The sequence below is a fragment of the Copadichromis virginalis genome, linkage group LG12 (assembly GCF_057382275.1).
Source record: "Copadichromis virginalis isolate Kocher_CV1m ecotype Utaka linkage group LG12, C_Virginalis_male_GT1.1, whole genome shotgun sequence".
Taxonomy (NCBI): Eukaryota; Metazoa; Chordata; class Actinopteri; order Cichliformes; family Cichlidae; genus Copadichromis; species Copadichromis virginalis.
The window spans coordinates 32352076-32371540 of record NC_140629.1 but is presented as its reverse complement, the minus strand read 5'-3'; the positions used below and the strand labels follow the sequence as shown (position 1 = coordinate 32371540).

The window sequence follows — 19465 nt, the reverse complement described above, 5'->3', positions numbered from 1 at the left end:
CCTGGCATTGTTTTGCAACAAGTGCTACCTGTTTATCTCTGTCCCTACTTCCAGGACTAATTCATACATACATACAGAATCAGCATTCACATGAACAGATGTCATGTGAATACATGTACAGCAGTAGAAAAGGGTTTTAAAGTGCTGACCCAAATTATTCAAGTGCAGCTGCAAAGTTCATGGCCCTGGAAAGTGATCAGTGTCCCCACAAATGTCATCATATTTTGAATGTTTAAAAATAGTAATTGGTGCAAAGCCCTGCATACTTAAAAACAACATGACCTTGTGTAAAACCAACTAAAAATGTATTCTGTAAAATACCAGTACATGTAGTGTGCCTTTACTGGAAGGAGCTTACTGAGAAAATAGGCCTTCAGGGCCTTTTGATGAAAAGTTGCTCAATTACCCTGTTTGTGGAACTGCACACACGTAAGCATAAGTATAATGTCATGGTCCCCTTACATTCCTGTTCAGAGAAAAAGGGTGTGACAATAAACTTCACATGTACGAGGCTGATCACAGAGTGTAAACAGTACTACATTAGGTAAATAGCAAGAGAGCATGCCAGGACAGCTTCTCATGATGGGTGGTTATCGAGCTCTAACATCTTAACTGTTAGAACAAGCATGAAGTGGGCCTGCACATTTATAAAATGGGCAATAATCCATTATGCATCAAGAAGGAGGTATGAAGAAATAACTCTTTAATTTTTTACTTCCACACAGCTATTTTTTCAAACATTTTATTACTTTTAATTAGTTAAACTACACAAATAAACTTACAAACAAGGAACTTCAGGGAACACATTTTTAAATCATTAAAAAAAAAACAACTTGTATAGTCCTGGTGTTGTTATGTTTAATGAAACATGTCTACAAACAAAAAATACCAAACAAAACTGATGTGTTTCCTCGGGAAGTTAAAACTGACAATGGCTTGCATGCCAGTCATTTTAATTGTTCGTTTTCAAGTCTCTATATATAGATATATAACTTACAAGAAGAACCTCAGACAAAAAACAATATGAATCCAGGAAGCTCCTACTCAAATAATTTCCCAACTACACAAATACACTGATCTATTTAGATGCCCCAGTGTGTGTGAAATCAAGGCTTTACAGCTCTTGCACATCCGCATGTAACTAAACCAAACATTATTCATTGTTTTGTTTTAAAAACAGCTGTACTTTCCTGTACGTGCTCTATAAAGGTCATTCATACGTGCTTTTAGTGTAGTTAATAAAGTAAAAACATAAATTTTTCAACACGATCTGTTTTTGCTTGTATACAAGACCTAAAATATTACACTTTTGCCGGTATTTAATCGTACTTTGCCTCACGATAACTGTGCAATACAAGCAATAAATCTTCCACATTCTTCTTGTTCTCCACAGCATCATGCGTGGGCTCAGCCGTGTCCTCACAAGCCGCTGAGAATCCACTTTCCTCCCGGCGGAGAGCGTCACATCGTCCGGTTCCCCCTTTATAGAAGCCCCGCCCAGAAATCAGTCGATGAATTCAACATCGTACTCACCAGCGTCTGACCAATCAGCGCCTCGAGGGGGTGGTCTCGAGACGGTGGTCCGGGAGGACGATAACCAATGAAAACGTGTGCTGGTCGGACAAAGGGCTCGCGTCAACAATCGTTGGTTGCTTGAATGGGACATTATTCATGTCCACGCGGTTCGTATTTAAGGAGGTAAGATGAGGCGAGCTAGCGGTCTCCGTATAAAAAGTAACGGGTCCTAGCTGTCTGCACAGTTGATGTGATGTGCCACGAAGCGAGCTGAAGGTGTTTCCTTCCCAACGTCACTTTTCCCAAAAACGGTTACCGCCAGTATGTGCGGTGCAGCTCGGTCCCAGTAAGCTTGTTAAAAAGTCACCGGGTGTCACACTACCGGCGGCGTGTGGATGTGCACGCTGCTGCCAAATCATTCATAACCCTGGTAGCACTGGGTGTACTACTGCCAGCTCGTGTTTCACTGTGACTTAAAATATAATCACAGTTGTTAAGCATTAACTCAAAGACAAGCTGTCTGGGGTCATCTGGCTACAACAAAAGCAAACAAAGTGCGCAAAGACGCACAAAAAAATCGATATATAGAGAAATATAAAAACATAAAAAAGAAAGACAAAATAGACTGTTTTTGGTGTGTACGTGTTTTGCTGTGTTTTTATGTGACTTCGGTCTTGTAAGAAAAACATCATCACCGCCGTTTCTTTCTCTTTGCACACGCCCACCGCCCCTGCAGCCTACCCAAACGACGCTGTTCGCCTGTCGCCTGACCGGGTACATTAATACGTAGAGCGAGGGGAGGAGGAGGTCAGCTCCTTTTCTGTGTCCCGGTGTACCGAGAGCTGCCGTTTCATTTCATCACCGCCTCCGAGCAGCTCCGTTTTCTCTCTTTCTAGGTACCAGATTTTAGTAGTATCTGGTATTTTAATGAAGAAGTGCCAACATTTTTGATACATATTTCCACCTCGCCTCTGCCTGACTGGAGCTCACGCCGGAGCCGTTAAGAGAGAAGTTTAAACCCTAGCTGCTGCTCAGGAGACTGGGGTTACACCGTCCCACACCTCCCCTTCGCCGTCTCTAGTTGAAGATTTTTGGAGAATACCGTCCAAAAGTTTTCGTTTCTTTTTTTTCCTGTGTGCCAAGAGGACAGCAAAAGACGCCCGGCAGCATGACTCGGAGATCCTGTGCCATTTACGCCACCGGCTTCATCTGCGCTCATCTCCTGATAGTGGGAATCGCCCTGGTCGTGGCTCAAGTCTTCCAAACCATGATCCACAGCCGCTTAAAAAAGGTGAGTTGAATCTCTTAAAAAAGAAGATTTCTTTACGTTTTCGGTTCATTTGCCACTCTTCACATATGTCACACACGAGGGGTTCAAATGTTAGCGTTTCGTCTGCAGTAGCCAATCATGCACCTACAGCATCTCACCTGTGATGGCACATGCAGGGTCACACGACCGAGTAAATTGTATAGATTCAACTGTTCACGTTATTATGGGCTGTTTTTTGCTGCATTCTGTCCCTCCAGCGATGCGGGATGAACCCAGAGCCTGCCCACCTTCACGAATCCGCAGGATCCGAGGCTTATACTTTGTTTAAGTCTCCTTATAATGCTCTGTGATTTCGAGGGTTTTGTTTTTTACAAGCTTCAATTAAGACAGGCCATTTAACGTGTTTCGGTTTGTTTTAACGTTTTCCACAAAGACCGCTGTAGGTAGAAATCCCCTGTAACTCTCACAGTGAGGGGGAATATGATGAGGTGAGCTTGTCATGACCTTATCTCATTTCATAATGATTCCTCTTATTTGTTGGCTACCTTGAACAGTTTTTTTTTTTTTTTTTTTTGCATCAGTTTGCTTATATTAGATGCGGCTGATTTTTGGGTGAAATGAGAGAAATATATAATCTATCATCAGTATATCATTTCATAACCTTTCCAGTACCAGTCAATGACCTGATGGCACATTTCTATTCATACAGGCACCATGCACTGTCTTTTTCAGGTGTTAGGTTTCTGAGAGGGATCATCAGTGGTGGTGGTGGTGGTGGTGGTAGTAGTAGTAGTAGTAGTAGTAGTAGTAGTAGAAATCTAGTTTTGGGGGGTGGTCTGCAGGTCTGGAGGGATATGGGGGGAAGGGAGTCGAGTGAGCGGGCAGGAGAGACTGAGAGTGGTGGATCTATATCTCTCTTTGCATATTGTAGAACTTGTCATTCTTTCTGAAAATCAAGCATCCAACTTGTATAAATCAGGCAAATCTGCATCTATTTGATTGATAAATCTTCACATCTTGCCAAAGATAATTGGCTCTTTGGTGAAGTAGGTCCTTAAAATACAGCTGCACGCAGTCCAATCCTGTACATTTCTTAAATTGCAGCACTGCTTTATTTTGTGTCTTTGCTGTGAGCAAAAATTTTCTTGTGCAATTTTATCTGGGTAAAAATTACTCAACATAAATGCTTAATTTTAGTGGGTTTCAGTTTTGTGTAGTGATTTTACAAAATAACGTTCACTTGAGAAATAACTCAGGCTAAACATTTGTGTTTTACTGTATTTGGATTCAAATTTAGACAGAAACAGCTTTTGCTTCAAAAACCTGCTTTCACCATTGCACTTTTGCAGTTAAGTGTCTGCATGCTTGCGGACTGGTGGGGCATTAGGGGTGGGTCAGCCTGAACCATGAATGTCTGCTTTTTATTGTAGTTTAGGACATGGATGGGGTGATGGAGCAGGGGTGCTGCCAGTTGACACCCTCTCTCAGATAAACCTGCTGCTCTCTGCCCTTTAAAATGCCTCACATTCCTCTTACTGACACAAATTGTGTTGAATGCCATCTGCAAATCCTCATCAGTACTTTAAAACCTTTCTGCCTTTTCTTTCCTGCTTCAAAAAAAATTGCATCTTCATGTTAAGGAGGAAAAGGCTAAAATCAGCTCAGCAGAAAGGTTTAACATTCTATTTGTTTCAAGTTGGTGGCTCAATAACAGCTGCCTCACTGACATGGTTTCCCCTTCCTGGGGTTAAATTTAGGTCGGGGTCGCATTTTTTTTCTCTCATTCGCAGTCACGGCACCATCCCAGGGGACCCAAATTAAGAGAGTTAGTCAAAGTTCATCAACAGGGGACCTAATTCTGATGTGGCTGGCGATTACATGAAATGACAGCATAGCTAATCCTCTTTCACCACAGTCTTCCCGTTGAGTTAGGCTGTCTTGTACGCGTTGAACCAACTCCAAACAAATCTATCTAATCTGACTTTAAATTTGTCTCTTTGTAATAAGAAGCAGCCGATGTGTTTGGGGCAAGTCTGCGTTACCTCCAGGCACAAACTCTTGAGTTAAGCCGGATGTGGAGGAAGAGTCATAAAAGCCATGTGAGGAATTTGACAGACGTCTTGCCCCCAGGGGTATGATTTTTGTTTAGGAGCAACCTCTCCTAATTCCTTGCTGTTGTTCCGGGCTTGGCCTAGCCCAAGTCGTTGAGCTCAGATGACGAAACTGAAAAGAAGAGAACACCCACTCACGCCACTCCTCAGCTGTGTTTTCACTGTAGCATAAAAGCCTCCAAGACCAAGGTCGTGTTGGTAAAACTCAAAATGTGGCACAGTTTAAATGTTAAAGCTTCAACATTGTGGAAGCACAAAGAGAAATTTACAAAAGCTTTTATTTTCACAATGCCTACAATGTTTGTTTTTCTTCTTTTGCTGATCAAAGCAGGAGCTTGTGACGCCACACCTTAGTTGTACCTGAAGTTGCTTGGCAAAGGTCCAGTTCATTTCAATTTTTCCACTAGCAAATTCCACCGCAGTGTGTCTGTGTGCACTGAAAAACCTCCCTGCTTTGTCCCTTGGCTATCTTTTTTTTTTTTTTTTTTATTTCAAGGTTTTTCTGGAGATAAATTATGTTAATACAACTTTCATGAAGGACTTTCCAAAGACCTTTGTTCAAGGTTTGGCAAACACAGGGAGCCATGCGGGCTGTCACACAGAAAAAGCCCGACGTTGACTCAAACCTGTTTCGAAAGTGAGACGCTTTCTTTTAAAAGGGAACAAATTGGGTCATTTTTGCTTGTTGTTTAGCGCGTGGACACATCTTATGATGGTAGCACTCTTTCTCACTTCATGCAGTGTTATTCGAGCTCTTAATTAAGAAACAGGATCTTCAAAACTCAAGAGAGTCTCACTTCTTAAGTACCTCAAGTTCTGTTCTTCCACATACTGGATAGTCATCTGCCTGGGATGTCAGGCTGAAAGTAATTATTCACAATTTCGGTCTCTGAATAATTTACATTGCACTATTTTTCACAGAATAAATACTAATCGGCAAAGAAACTAATTGCTGATTGTAGTCAGGTATGAACAGAAGACAAAAAGGGTAAAATCTTTAATCTCATCAACACTAAATCAGCTAAATTTGTCTTTTTCACTCAGTTGTAGTTTGCTTTAATCTTATGTTCCCCTCTTTAATCAGTTGTCTAACTTGATCAAAGTAGATATTTTAGCTGACCCCTGTGATAATCTGATATGTGGTTTTCTTAAGCAGGAAAAGAGGAACTGATGTAAAAAAGCTCGGAAAACAATAGCTTTAAGTAAAACAAGATGTTAACCCAAACAGGAAGTGCAGCCACACCTTAAGCTATAGTTTCACAACAGTAAGTGCCCGTGAGAAGCCATAGAGGACTATGTATAGGATCTCTAAAGAGCACCGCTCAGCCGACAAATCATTTGAGGAATGAAAGACACAGACGGAAGAGGGTCGTTTCTCCACACTAAGTTTAGAAAACTGGCAGGAATGGGAGGGGAAAAAAAGTGTTTTCTTGTTTTTTCTGGTCAACGAACGGTCAACATACTTGAAGGTCTTTAATTTTCTTTTTACAGCTGGCAGTTCAAGTTAATTGTTACCGTTCCTCATGTTCAGCCATGTGGTGTCCAGGTTAATCTTACAGACGGTTTATGTACTAGAGCCCTTCATTTTTGTTTAGGTTTTTTCCCATAGGAGTTTAGCCAAAGAATCTGGGAAATGTCTGAAGCTGTTTTCAGCATTTTTGTGGTCATTTTGTTTTTCTGTATTTTGGCTACAAATCTTACCTGACATCCTGCATCCAGTATGATGGCTAACGCCACTAAGTGCAGTGTTTTCTCATTCCAATATGCGAGTACCGTGGGCGGACTGAAAACCCACTGTCAGATTCTTGCCTAGGCTTGCTGAAGTTGGAAGACTGTGCTCAGTTTTTGCTAAGACTGGCTGGCTGTGCTGATGGTTTTTCAGCTGTGAAGGACTTTCCTCTGCTTCCCTCTGGGTTTTGAGGTGTTGGCCCGTCACCAGCTCCTTGCTGAAAGGTGCCGTGTGTTCTTTCAGATGGCCCTCTTTGAGACTAGGAAAAAGAAAGCACTCCTAATATCAAATGCAGCGCAGCAACATTCTCATCACTTCATGCTTTGGGAGATATTATTCCTGTTTTTTGAATGTTTTTTTTCTTTTCTTTTGTTGATAGGAAATTACTTTAACAGAGAAGAGCCAAGTGTTCGAGTCATGGAAGAATCCACCTCCACCTGTTTATATGGAGTATTACTTCTTCAACGTCACCAATCCAGAGGTGTTCATGGCAGGTGGGAAGGCATCTGTTAAACAGATCGGACCTTATACTTACAGGTTAGTTTGTGAAGAAATTTAAATGCGTCTGTAATATGTAATGTTGGAAAAGTGAAATATTTTAGCCATGTTTGCAAAAGCCCTGTTTAAGGAAACTCATCTGAAGTTATTTTGATGTGTGAAATCAAAACAAAAGAAACTTGGAATAACTGACAAATGTCCTGTCCACACCAGGGAGTACAGGCCACGGGAAAATGTAACCTTCCTGGAAAATGGCACCAAGGTTTACGCCTTGAACCCAAAGACTTTTGTCTTTGTGCCTGAGAAGTCCGTCGGAGACCCACAGGTTGACATCGTCAGGACTGTCAACATCCCGTTTGTGGTGAGCGAATGGATTTCTATGACTAGAAGCAGAAAGGTCATATAGATTTTGGATGACATCCAAACGCATGTTCCCAAAATTTTCATTGTAGCATTTTCATTTTTTTGAACGGATAAACAGAAGGCAGCAGGCCAAGGAAGATGCAACTAATGACTCAGTGATCTTTTCCACTGTGTGTGATGGGAGCACTCTCACCTTTTGCCTCCAGCCTTCTGATGGTAGCATTGTTCTCTTTGTCCGTCTTCCTTAGGCAATAATGAACGAGCTGAACTCCTATTCCTTCTTCTTGCGAACTATTGTTTCCATGTACATAAACAGCCTGGGTATTGAACTGTTCATGACCCGCACTGTGCACGAGGTTCTGTGGGGCTTTAAAGACCCTCTTCTCACAAAAGTCCACTCCATGAAGCCTGAAGTAGATGAATATTTTGGGCTAATGTGGAAGGTAAGCTCAGCTGCCATTTAAGTTTTACTCACTTTGTTGTTTCCAGAGATTTTTTTGTTTCTCTTGTTCTTAGGGGTTAGTCACACAAGAGGAAGTCTGTGGTAATGTCATGTAAGAAAATTCTGAATGCTCACATGCTGATGGATGACATTTTTATTTCCTGTTTATAGAGTATTGTTCGCATCTTAGCGACGCCACAACCACGTGATCCTGAGTGTAGCATTTAGAGTGACTTAAAGACAATTACTAATTTGTTAGTCTGTTTGTTTGTTTGTTTTTTTTTTGTTTTTTTTGGTAACAGAAAATTTATGTATTTGGCCTTTTTGTGTTTGAACTGATTTCTGATCAGTTTGTTGTTCAAAATATTGATTTAAACTGAAGTTTAATCTTCACTTGGTTACTTGTGGTTGCGCTGACAAATACAAAAGCTGAATCACATTTTTTTGCTGATGTTCTTATAGCAGCAGAATATCTGTTTACCATCCCGCACAGTTTTCTATCACAGCAGCTGACAGCAGTTTTATTGTCTGTTCAACAGAAAAACGGCACCCATGAAGGAGAGTTTGTGTTCCACACCGGTGAGCAGAATTACTTGGATTATGGGAAGATCGACACGTGGAACGGCCTGAGGTAAAAACTCATACAGGCCACTTTCAATTGTCTTTATATAAACTCTTTTATTTTCATTGTTTCTTGAATGGTAGGAAACACTTTCTAGCCGGCAAATGGCTTCCTCTTCCTTCCACGCACCTTAATAGCATTTACTACGTTATGCAATGTTCATCCGAAAGTCCAGAGGGGAAAGTCTTTGCTCCCTGGCTTTAGGGGGAGAGGGGTTGCAAAATGGATATTTGGATATGTACATCAACCTTGCACTTTGAATGTGTGTTTAGAGTACTGTGTGTGCTGAAAAAAGTACTCACTTTGATGAAGCAATACAGAAATACTCGGTTTCTGACACAAAAACGGTCAAACTATACTGAAATTCCTTGTTCGTCCAAAATGGCTGCTGTTGTAGTGACTCTGTAGCACAGTGGCGGTATGGGTGTAATCGCAGTCAGCAGTTTGATTTTTCAGCTTGAGAGACCTTGATAATTCCCTGCTTTCTATTCACTTGTCGTATAATACCGGAAATGTGAGTAAGGCCAAATGCCAAAAACATAATGTCTCTCAGCTGTGAGAGATGTGAAATATTTATGGGTTTCCCCTGTTTATTTCAGCTTTCAGGAAGATTGTATTGTTGTAGAAGGTGAAGGCTGAGAACGAGTTGCAAAATAATTCTGAGGGAGAATTGGGGGGTGGGGTGGGGGGTTAAATGAGTATAATTTCTTTTAATATTTGCTTTTTTGTGGAATTGCAAACTAGAGCAGTACTAATACTTGTTTGTTTGTTTGTTTTTTTTTGTACAAATTAATATCTGGTTCTTCTTGATCAACAGGGAAATGTCGTGGTGGTCATCCAATCAGAGCAACATGATCAACGGCACCGATGGCGCAGTTTTCCACCCGCTGATAAACAGGAACGAGTTGCTCTACATCTTCGCTGCTGATCTCTGCAGGTGTGCATCCTTATGTGGCTTTAAATTTGTTTACAGGCAAAGCACCCGGTGGGGTGAGGACAAGAACTTCAACCGAGGTTAATGAAAGGAAATGCCAACTGAGTCGCACAGTGTGTGCTTACAAACACACTGATAAGGGCAACTTCTGAGAAGGCATCCAGTAGAAACTCAGTTGGAAAGAGTTAGGCCCAGACATGCCAAGATTGAACAGGAAATGAGCGTTGTCATTCTTTATTCTGTTTAGAAGATTTATAAATATAAAGAGAACTATTTCCTTCTTGAATGGCACTTGAGGTCTTTATTAAACCCATCCTGAAGTCCTTAAGTGATGAGTGCTTTCTTTCTCTCCTCAGGTCTATTCATTTAGCCTATGTGGAAGACGTGGAGGTGAAAGGGATTCAAGCGTACCGCTTTGCACCCCCTAATGACGTCCTCATGAGCCCCAAAAACAACCCCGCCAACGCGGGCTTCTGTGTGCCAGCTGGTGACTGTCTCGGCACCGGAGTGCTTAAAGTCAGCGTTTGTCGAGAAGGTAGGAGCACCGAGCCATCCCACCGTCAGCCTCTCCCTTGCCCCAATTACCCAATTCCCCCACACACTGGCCCCATGACACATTTTTGTTTTTCTCCTCATTTCCCCCACCCCTCAAAAAAAAGGTCCTTCCACTCAGCAACCCTGTGCCCTGGCTGCTATCTGACATTCCCACTGTTTGAGCAGGCCAGATTTTACTCAGTGGTTCAATAATTAACTGTGCCGACTGAGATTGCAGTCGGCACAGTTAAAATATTGAACTATTTTATGGTGGTTATTAAGGGAAGTACAGTTGTTCTGATAACATGATCTTAACTGGGCTTTAAGGAAAGATGCTATACCGTAACCTCTAAACTTTCCTGTTTGTTCATTTGATTAATTACTTTTATAGTTTTATTACATTTGAGTGAAAAAATCCACACTGTAAGAGTCTTAAATAGGAAATGTTTTATGGTTTTATATTAGGCTGCTGCTGATTAAACTCAGCCGTAATCGAACACAATTGGCTGTTGGCATCACTTCCTGCAATTCAAATGTAAAGGAAACTCTGTTGTGGTGTGACATTTCAGCAAATCAACATCAAGGCCTGCTGTGATATGCAAAGTGGTGTCATCCTGAAACTGAGTGCTGTAACCACAAGAAAAAAAACATTATTCACTGTAGCAGTGATGTGACAGTTACAACCTGCACCCACCTTTTTTCTTTTTTCTTTTTTTTTTTTTTTAGAAACAGCAGCTTTCAAAGGTTGAATTAATATAATTAAAGGAAATTTGTTTAGGCTACAATCAAATGAGATTAAATTCTCAAATCAAATCTTTAGCACAGACTGTCCATGCTGCAAGTGTTCAAGATTTGTGCATGCAGACTTCACCGACCCATCTCCATAATTGGAGACTCGGCTTTCCAACGTGACTTTTCTTCCAGCATTTCTTGTACCGACACTTTGTCTGCCAGAGGGTCCAGACTAAGACGAAAAGATGAGGATGTTGCATTTCAAACCACATCTAAATGTTTTTTTTGATCTGATGTGGAGAAATATTTAGTGCTCAACACTTTCTAAAATCTAAATATGTTTTAAAGAAAAAAGGGGAAAAAAAATCAAAGTTTCGTTTTGATTGACTAAATGAAAACTACTATTTATACTTTACTCCTATGACAGAGCATCTTCGTGTTTCTGTTTTGCTAATGCGTCATTTTAAGGAGTAACGTCTTCTTTGCTAAACGACTGATCACATTAGTTTTCTTGTTTTTAAAGAAAAGCAGCGTTCTCAGCTAATCATTACCAACGCTCAATAAAACCTAAAACACACATTCATTAGCTATCATTTCTATTATATCGTTTAGTCACGAGTGCATGTTTCCGTCACACAAAGCACTGGCTGTTATCTTAAGTTACTACTTTTATCGTTTTTTTCCTTGACCCTTGCTGTTTTAATCTTTAGATAGAAATATGACTCTGATTTGTTTCCCTCAAGGCGCTCCCATCGTGGTGTCCTTCCCACACTTTTATCAGGCTGACCCCGCTTACATCAACGCCATTGATGGCCTTAACCCCAACAAGGAGGAGCACGAGACGTATCTTGATCTGCAGCCGGTATGTTGAACACTCAGTGCTGTTATCATGACTAATGGGTGTGTAATGGACTTCGATCTGTCCTTCCAAATTAGAGTGGTTGCTTTATAAATGTTTTTTTTTTTTTTTTTTTTTTTTGAGGGGGGGGTTAATCCCTCTATTTGTTTTTGTTCGGACTTCATTTTATTTTGTGTCCGGCTCATTGTAAGTATTTTTACTGATCAGTGCTCAACACGCATGCAACATTATTTTTTTTGTTTTTCACTCCTATGAAAAAAATAATAATAATAATAATAATGTTCAGCTATATTATTATTATTATTATTATTATTATTATAATAGTCTGAATTGTTATTGCTATTGTACTGATCATCCCTACCACATAAACAGGGCATCACTTTAACATTGAGTGAGTTAAATTAAGTCTTTTACTTGAGTGTTTGCACAAGTCACTTTTCAAATTGCACGTGATGTTAAAATAACAGATTTAGCTTTTTTTTTTTTTGTGATCTACTTTTGCATCAGAATGGTCCCACCACCCTCCTTGTTTCTGCTGAGAAATGCTCAGAGCACATACTTGCGGTAGCATTGTGACTTGGTGGCTAAGAGTTTCACTTCCTGGTTAAATAAAGATTCAAATAATACACAAAGATGGAAAGACGACAGCGATCGCATTCTTCTGACGATGGGGGGAGAAGAATATCTATGTGATATCATGCGTACAGTAATCCAAACAAGGAAAAGAAAGTTTTCAAACAATAGCTAAAGTATCTCATAGTTTGGGAATTATAAACACATATTTCTCTGATACTGTCTAACTTGGCCTCTAAATTCTGTTGTTTAGTTTTTCGGGGGTTTTCATGCTTGTTGCTGCAGTTTTTCTTAAAAGAAAAAGAGAAAATTAAACTTCTTCCCCAATTTTTGTCTTTGCTCTCCTCTTCGTAGACGGCAGGAGTTCCCATTCGTGCCTGTAAGAGAGCTCAGCTCAACATCATTCTGAAGAGAGTCCAAGGCTTTCCGTAAGTCAGGCTTTGTTGAACTCTGATCCACTGTTTACTGTTGCCACATGCACTGTGACACCATTTCAGCCACATGTTGAAGCCACGTGTTGAGCCAGATGTCTCCCCCTGACCTCGCCGTGCTTGTCTTTCTGCCCCGCAGCAAAACGAAGAACATCACCGAGACCATTTTCCCCATCATGTTCGTCAATGAGGTGAGGATCTAATCTTTTAGCACAGCTTAACATGTTTGACTAACCGTGAGTGAACTGCTTAGTCAGTACTGTCATCTTTCACAACTCTAGACGGCGACTATTGACGATGAGTCAGCAGCCCAGATGAGGTCACTGCTCCTCATCGTGACTCTTGTGTCCAACTTCCCCGTCCTCATCGTGGGCTTGGGCATCATCCTGCTGCTCGTGTTTCTCGTCTTGTTCTGCCGAAACCGCCAGAAGAAGGTAGGGACTGCCACATTCTGCCGTGAACTAATCTGCAGTAATGATAGTTACTCTGTTTTGAGGTGTGTTTGCTGCCCACTGACATTATCTCACAGTATAACTAAGTCTGGTAGTTAGACGTTAGTCATAAGTTGCAGTAAACACTAGTCTTAAAGGTTTTGATCATTTGGTTCTTGCATGGACAACAACTTCCTCTACCATTGACCCTGAGGAGCTGCAAGTTTAACCCACAGCTGCGTGCATGTTAACTAACACATTGCATGATATCTGTGCAGCAAAGTCAGCATGAGCAGTTTTCCACAATACGAATGGATCACGTGATGCGGGTTGGGATTTTTTTTTTTTCCCCTTGTTGAACGTTCCCTAACAGCTGATGCATGTTTGAATTCAGGAAGCAAAAGTTGTCCAACATTTCCTTTCAGTCAGACAGACATGAATGTAGCGTAGTAGCTCCAGTTCATTGAACGATAGTAGCCTAGAGATGATGTACAACACATGTTCCCCCTGTTATCTCTAACAGTGCAGGACTGCTAGTTTGAAGCCCCAGCTCTCAGATTATTACAGTTTGCTATTCTGTGTGCAGAAGGAGGCCTGCTACATGTTACAGGAATAGCTTGAAGAACTATTTGCTTCTGTTGCTAATCTCTTAAATGAGATTGATACCACTGTGTGCGTCTCTGCGTGGCCACATATGAAACTTAATCATGAGGACAGCTTGCCTAGCTTAGCAGAAAAAAATAGAAGCAGAAATTTACCTGCAGGCACCTACTTCTCTGGCTTTTGATTACACAATATAAATGATCTGAGAGATTTGGAGATGGAGCCAGGCCAGCTGTGCACCCCTGTGCTAAGCCGAGCACTGTCTCATCTACAAAAGCAAATATTTCCAAGAGCTGTTCCTGAACATGCGCATGTGCATCCAAGTTTATATGTCGGCACAAAGAGGATGTTGATGCTTAATTGCAATGTGAAGAAATGTTGTATTAACCATGTTCTAATTTTAATTTTCTGTAACCCCCCTTTTTTCCTTTTCTGTTTTAGAATGAAGTAAAACGTATTGATTTTGCTGAAGCTTTTCATTCTTTTGCTGTAAGTCTTCAGTTTTGCCTTGTTTTCTGTTCTCCTTTTTAATTTGTTATCCACCATCTCTCATTGTTATCATTTTAATTATCATTATGGGACATTTTCTCACCTCACAGTAGTTGTCATTGTTGTTATTATTATTATTATTATTATTATTAGTATCCCTAATTTAAGTTAATGTTTCTGTGGTGGCTTTGTTTTTGTACTACTGGTGCACATTTGCATTGTAGTGTAAACATTTCAGAGCATTTATTCATATCTTTAATGTTAATGAGCAGACTTTTTGCCACTTCTGTTGTTTGTACTGACGACGTCTATCCTCGATTCTCCACGCGCAGACGGCGAAAGATGACACGGCCTACACTCCGGTCAGCGACAAAACAGACGAATCGTCAGAGACGCCGGCCAGCCAGCCAATGAAGAACGGTTCCTACATTGCCATGTCTCCAGTGGAGGCACAGAAGTGTTGATCGAGGATCCCCTCAGGAAGGGGGCTGAGGAAGCAGAACGAGGGTTTCACGTTATAACGGGCGGGCGGGGGGTTGCATAAACAGTGGGCTCATTTTCACTTCACTTTGGGGGTTGGGGAAAGCAGTTGGACACAAACCCCAGTAATTGTTTAGTCAACAAAGACATTGCTCCTCTCACTGAGCCTTCTTAAGACTGTCTGTCCTCCTCCACTCTACCTGCTGAGCATGGCCCTCTATGCCTGCTGCAGCACAACCAACAACCCTGCACTCTAATCCTCATTTCTGTCCTGGTTGTCCCTAAAAGATAAAGGGACTGGCCGGGTGGGCTCAGCCAGGACGCGGCTTTCTTTATTTCCTGTAATTCTTCTGAGGGAACATGGTAGCATACATAGGTGTCACTCTAGCACTCTGATGCATGACCTTCTGAGCAAAAATTTAACGGTTAACAAGACACGCAGAGCATTTTGCATACACGCGAACAACAGTGGGGGTGTTGCTACTGTCGCATTCCTTCTCTATCCTGTCAGTCAGTGTTGTCCGAGGAGAAAACTTTAAGCCAACAGATTAGAAAATCCCTGCAGAGTAAAGTCTGAGCTCAGAAGACTTGACGGTTTTCCTAGCCTGGTATTTTCTTTTATACGTGGAACAGACTGAGCCAAACCATTTGCCTTTTTTCCTAAGATAATGGAATAGTACAGAGACACACGAACACACACACACACACAGGACTTCTAGTATCAGTCAGTGAACGTGTGTGTGGACCTTATCTTACACTTCAGTGTCCTGTTTTCATGGACAACGTGCAAATATTTTTTTTCCCCCTAACATAAGCGTGATAAAGTGAAACACCGGAAATGGTTTTTTTGTAATTGCTTCCTCCTTGACTCATTTTTATTTGTCTTTCCCAGAAGAAAAAACACTGGTTTAAAAATGGAATTATTCAGACGTCAGCTATATCCGAGTCCTCGGTTGAGACCTTCACTCGTTAGCTGTAAAACCGATAGGACAAATGGCACTGAGCATTACTGAACACTTCAAAACAAAAAGGAAGAAAAAAATGAACACCCACAGAACTTACGAGGGAGTCTTGAACCAGTTTTCTGCCTTACAATGGTTCAGCGTGTTCTTTATTTTCGTGCATCGTTCAAATAAGCTGGAAAAATCTTGTACATATGTAAAGGGGAACTGATGAAATACCTCTGACCAAATCCAGCAAGCAGTCCTTCTCGGTGTGCTGAAAGACACTAATCTTGCTCTGGTGTTCGCGCTCCTGCACGTCTACACTGTTACATATTAGAGAAAGCACAATTTGGATTGCTAAAACCAGTCCTCACACAAGCCTACCGTTTTGGGGGTTTTTTTGGGAGGGGGAGGGTTGTATTTTTTTCCCCTTTGGTCCTGTTATGTAAATGTATTTACAGCTGATCTGTCAAAGACACTGTCGTGTGCCGTGACCACTCGCTGTTCATTCAGTTTGCCAAGGAGCTATAGACACGGAAGGCAAACTCGGCACGCAGCGCTCGAATCACTGTCTGTCTTACATTTCACGTTTCACGTCAGGCACGCCTTCCAGCCCACAGGCGATGGAAGCCAGTGGGGAAGTGAATTTAAGGCCATAATACTGTCTGCGTGGAAAAGTTCCCTGCACTTTGCCTGGAAATTGTGCCCTGTACATTTTCACTTCTTGTCTTTTTGTTTGTGTTTTTTGTCATGTTTTGTCCTGACAATGCAAAGTGGTCCATATGTTAAGAACATTTCAACAGTTTGTCCTGGCTAGTATTGTTTTTGATGGATGTTGTTGTAAATGAACAGCGGACATCCATGCCTCTGTGTTACTTGTGTTCAGCACAAGGAGTGTCTTCTTTTTTTGATATACTTTTGTATTTGTTATTGCTGCTAAAAATGCCATAACCTATGAACATGTATCTGTATGTGGGGTCCACATGTGCTCACATGAAATTTCGGGTTGAACCACAGGGGCTATTTTTTTTTTTTTTTTTTTTTTTTTTTTTTTAACCGACCCTCTGACACCTGAGCACAGTTTGCTGCCATTTATTGGAATTAGAGCAGTTACAGTTATGAGTACAGATATTTTGTAACCTCTCTTTCATCTATTGGCAGGTGATATGACCATATCACATGTATCTTTGAGGGTTTTATTAGCAGACAGTTCGTTGGAGGTTCTCAAAAGGGCCGAGCCACTTCATTGTCACCTGGGAGGGGGCCGGAGTCGGAGTTTGGGTTTAATAACACTGTGGTCGAGAGTCCTTTAATGCAAGTTTGGAAAAGACACACATTTGCTTTCTGGTGAACATTTAAATGCCACTCTGTCCTTTCAGACTATGGCCTGCTGCCAGTTAGCATAACTTAGCTTGAAGCTAGGAAACAGAAAAAAGCTTGTCTTTCTTTTCCAGCAGTAACAAAACCAATTCAGCATTTCTAAGACGGTGATCCATTTTGGTCATTATTTAGATAACACAGACTGAATATCTACTCTAAGAGCACTTAAGCCCTCAGTTGGTCCTTTCTGCGCTGTCCAATGAAGAAAAGCCACATTAGTTATAATCCATGCTTGTTGCTATTTAGTTGTGTAATCTTTCTTGGTCATGCTTTCTGAGTAGCTGTAGCCTTCTAAGTCTCCAGAAAAGTTGTCCAAGGTAACTACTTACAATGCTGATGGGCTGATTTAGTATATAAAACACCTGTATCCAGCTTTAATTTGTGGTATCCAAGATTTACCTTGCAAAAGTAATTTAAAAAATTAAAATAATTCGGCAAATGTCAGGATCCTTCGCATGCCAGCTTTTTCCCTTTATTTTCAGTTTCGGCACCGAGTCAGACTAACCATCTTTCTCGCTATAGACTCAATGGACAGATAGTGGTATCAGTTCACAAAAGCAAATATTTCCAACACTGTTGAAGTCTCATTCTGAAGTGAAATCAATTCACTCAAGGCCTTTAAGAAAAAAAAAAAAGTCCACACGCATGCGACCTCCACCCTGTGCAAACTCGCGGTTCATCGTTGTTCAGCTTTTTAAAAATGTATCGACTTGAACCTGAAAGACCTTAATCCAGAGGATCGCGTTTGTGTGTTTGACCCATCACTCTCATTCCACTGTACTATACTGACCTTTGAGTCCGGTCCTTTAAGCCCATTGGCTCATTCCAACTTGACCAAAGATAACCCCTATAGATCTGCCCCGGCACTGTGTTTACTCTCCGCGATAATGTTACAAAACCTACTTTTTTTTTTTTTTTTTTTTCCCTCCTTCCTTAAACATGTGCCACAACTTTTGTGAAAGTATCTGAGCATTGTTGCAGGAGCTTGAATGAGTGTATGTGCCTTTTACATCAAGGCAAGAGTAAAGAGAGGGGGGAAAAAAGGAAATTTTTCATGTTTAATGGTATTAGTTTTATTTTCACCCAGTGCGATACAAACAAAAGTGATCAATGCTCTTTGTGGGCAGAGAAAAAAAAAATCTCAGTATTATAAGACAAAGCAATACAAAGCTGTGTAAAATAAACTGGATGTTTGCAAGTGGCCACAGAATATTTCAATATTTATGTTGTTTTCCTTTTCTTTTTTTTATTAGTATTGTAATATAGTAATTCATTTTGTATTTAGCCTTTTTTTTTTTTTTTTTTTTTTTTTTTCCCCTTCCCCACACTGAAAAACACTTGGGTATAAAAGATGGCCCAGTATGCCATACTGGGAACAAAGAGTCTGTAACGATGTTGGGCGTGGTTTAAGTTTTGGGTGTTTGTGTTTGATGAGTATGAGAACTTGTGCTTGTGGAATAATGAATTATTTCTGTCAAACTGGAGTGATTTTTACTGGAAGGCTGATTATCTTGACCTAGTAAAGCGGCGATATTGTGTAACATATCTAGATGAATGAAGCCCTCCTTCAGGGATGAGCACTAGTGCCATACCATCCTTTTTGTTGTTACAGGTTTTTGTTTTTTTCCCCATTTCAATATCCTGAAGTCACTAACAGACACTTCCTTTATAGATATACTAATTTGTTTTGCTGCTGAAAATGACAATCTCCCTTGTCATGTTAGGTGCAAAATGATTTCAAAGTAATATTCATTTTTAGTTTTTGATAATTTACACTGCACAGATGTTTCTACAGTGCTTTTGTAAACATTTCTAGTGTATTTCCAAAAAAAATAAAAGTGTAAAGTTTACACTGTCTTATGTCTTTTGTTTAAACGTCTAAGATGAAGCAGTATAGCTATGAGGCTCATCTTTGTGTTGATGCAGTTTGGATTTGGCTCAAATATTCAGATTTTAAATTAAGCCTAAATATTGAATTTCTCAAATTTATTGATCAGAATTTAAGACTGAGAACAAAACCTGAATATTGGTTAATTTAATAGTGACAAAAACTCTTTGCTGCTTCTCAGAATCAAAGATTGCACTCATGTACATGCCACTTGTGCTTATTAGCAAAAACATAGTTGTGAACTACTACTGCAAGCCAGGATGGATCTGTGTTTTTGATTTTAGCGGCAAATTTGAGGCCTCCTGTCTGACAGTTAAAGCCTGGCTGAAACTAGGTTAGGCAACAGGACAATGATCCCAAGCACATCAGCAAATCTATAACAGGATGGCTTAAAAAGAAAATCAAAGTGTTGCAACGGTCCAGTCAAAGTCCAGACTTCAACCTGATTGAAATGCTGGATTTTTAGCAGAGCTGTGCATAAATGAATGCTCAAACTTCAATGAACTGAAGCAACGCTGTAAAGAAGAGCAGGTCGAAACTCGACCATAATGTTGTGAGAGACAGTCATGCAAAAACATTTAAAGTTATTGCAGATTAAAATAATAAGGACCAGGGTTTTTTTCTCTTTTCTTATATC

At 40.6% G+C, this 19465-nt stretch overlaps 1 protein-coding gene across 1 annotated transcript; it reads left to right on the top strand.

Moving 5' to 3' along the window:
• The first annotated feature begins 1533 nt into the window (after positions 1-1533).
• On the top strand, positions 1534-18790 carry scarb2a (scavenger receptor class B, member 2a). The gene is made up of 14 exons (XM_085476110.1): positions 1534-1698; positions 2659-2806; positions 7005-7162; positions 7337-7484; positions 7735-7929; positions 8468-8559; positions 9368-9487; positions 9841-10019; positions 11494-11612; positions 12537-12610; positions 12753-12804; positions 12895-13047; positions 14089-14136; positions 14469-18790. The coding sequence occupies exons 1-14, from the start codon at positions 1658-1660 to the stop codon at positions 14598-14600; spliced, it is 1659 nt and encodes a 552-aa protein (XP_085332236.1). The 5' UTR covers positions 1534-1657; the 3' UTR covers positions 14601-18790.
• The last annotated feature ends 675 nt before the right edge of the window (positions 18791-19465 follow it).

Coding starts and splice junctions, on each gene's coding strand:
- scarb2a (XM_085476110.1), top strand. CDS start 1,658: ATGGGACATTATTCATGTCCACGCGGTTCGTATTTAAGGAG. Junction 8,560..9,367: donor GACACGTGGAACGGCCTGAG/GTAAAAACTCAT, acceptor CTTGATCAACAG/GGAAATGTCGTGGTGGTCAT. Junction 10,020..11,493: donor AGTCAGCGTTTGTCGAGAAG/GTAGGAGCACCG, acceptor GTTTCCCTCAAG/GCGCTCCCATCGTGGTGTCC.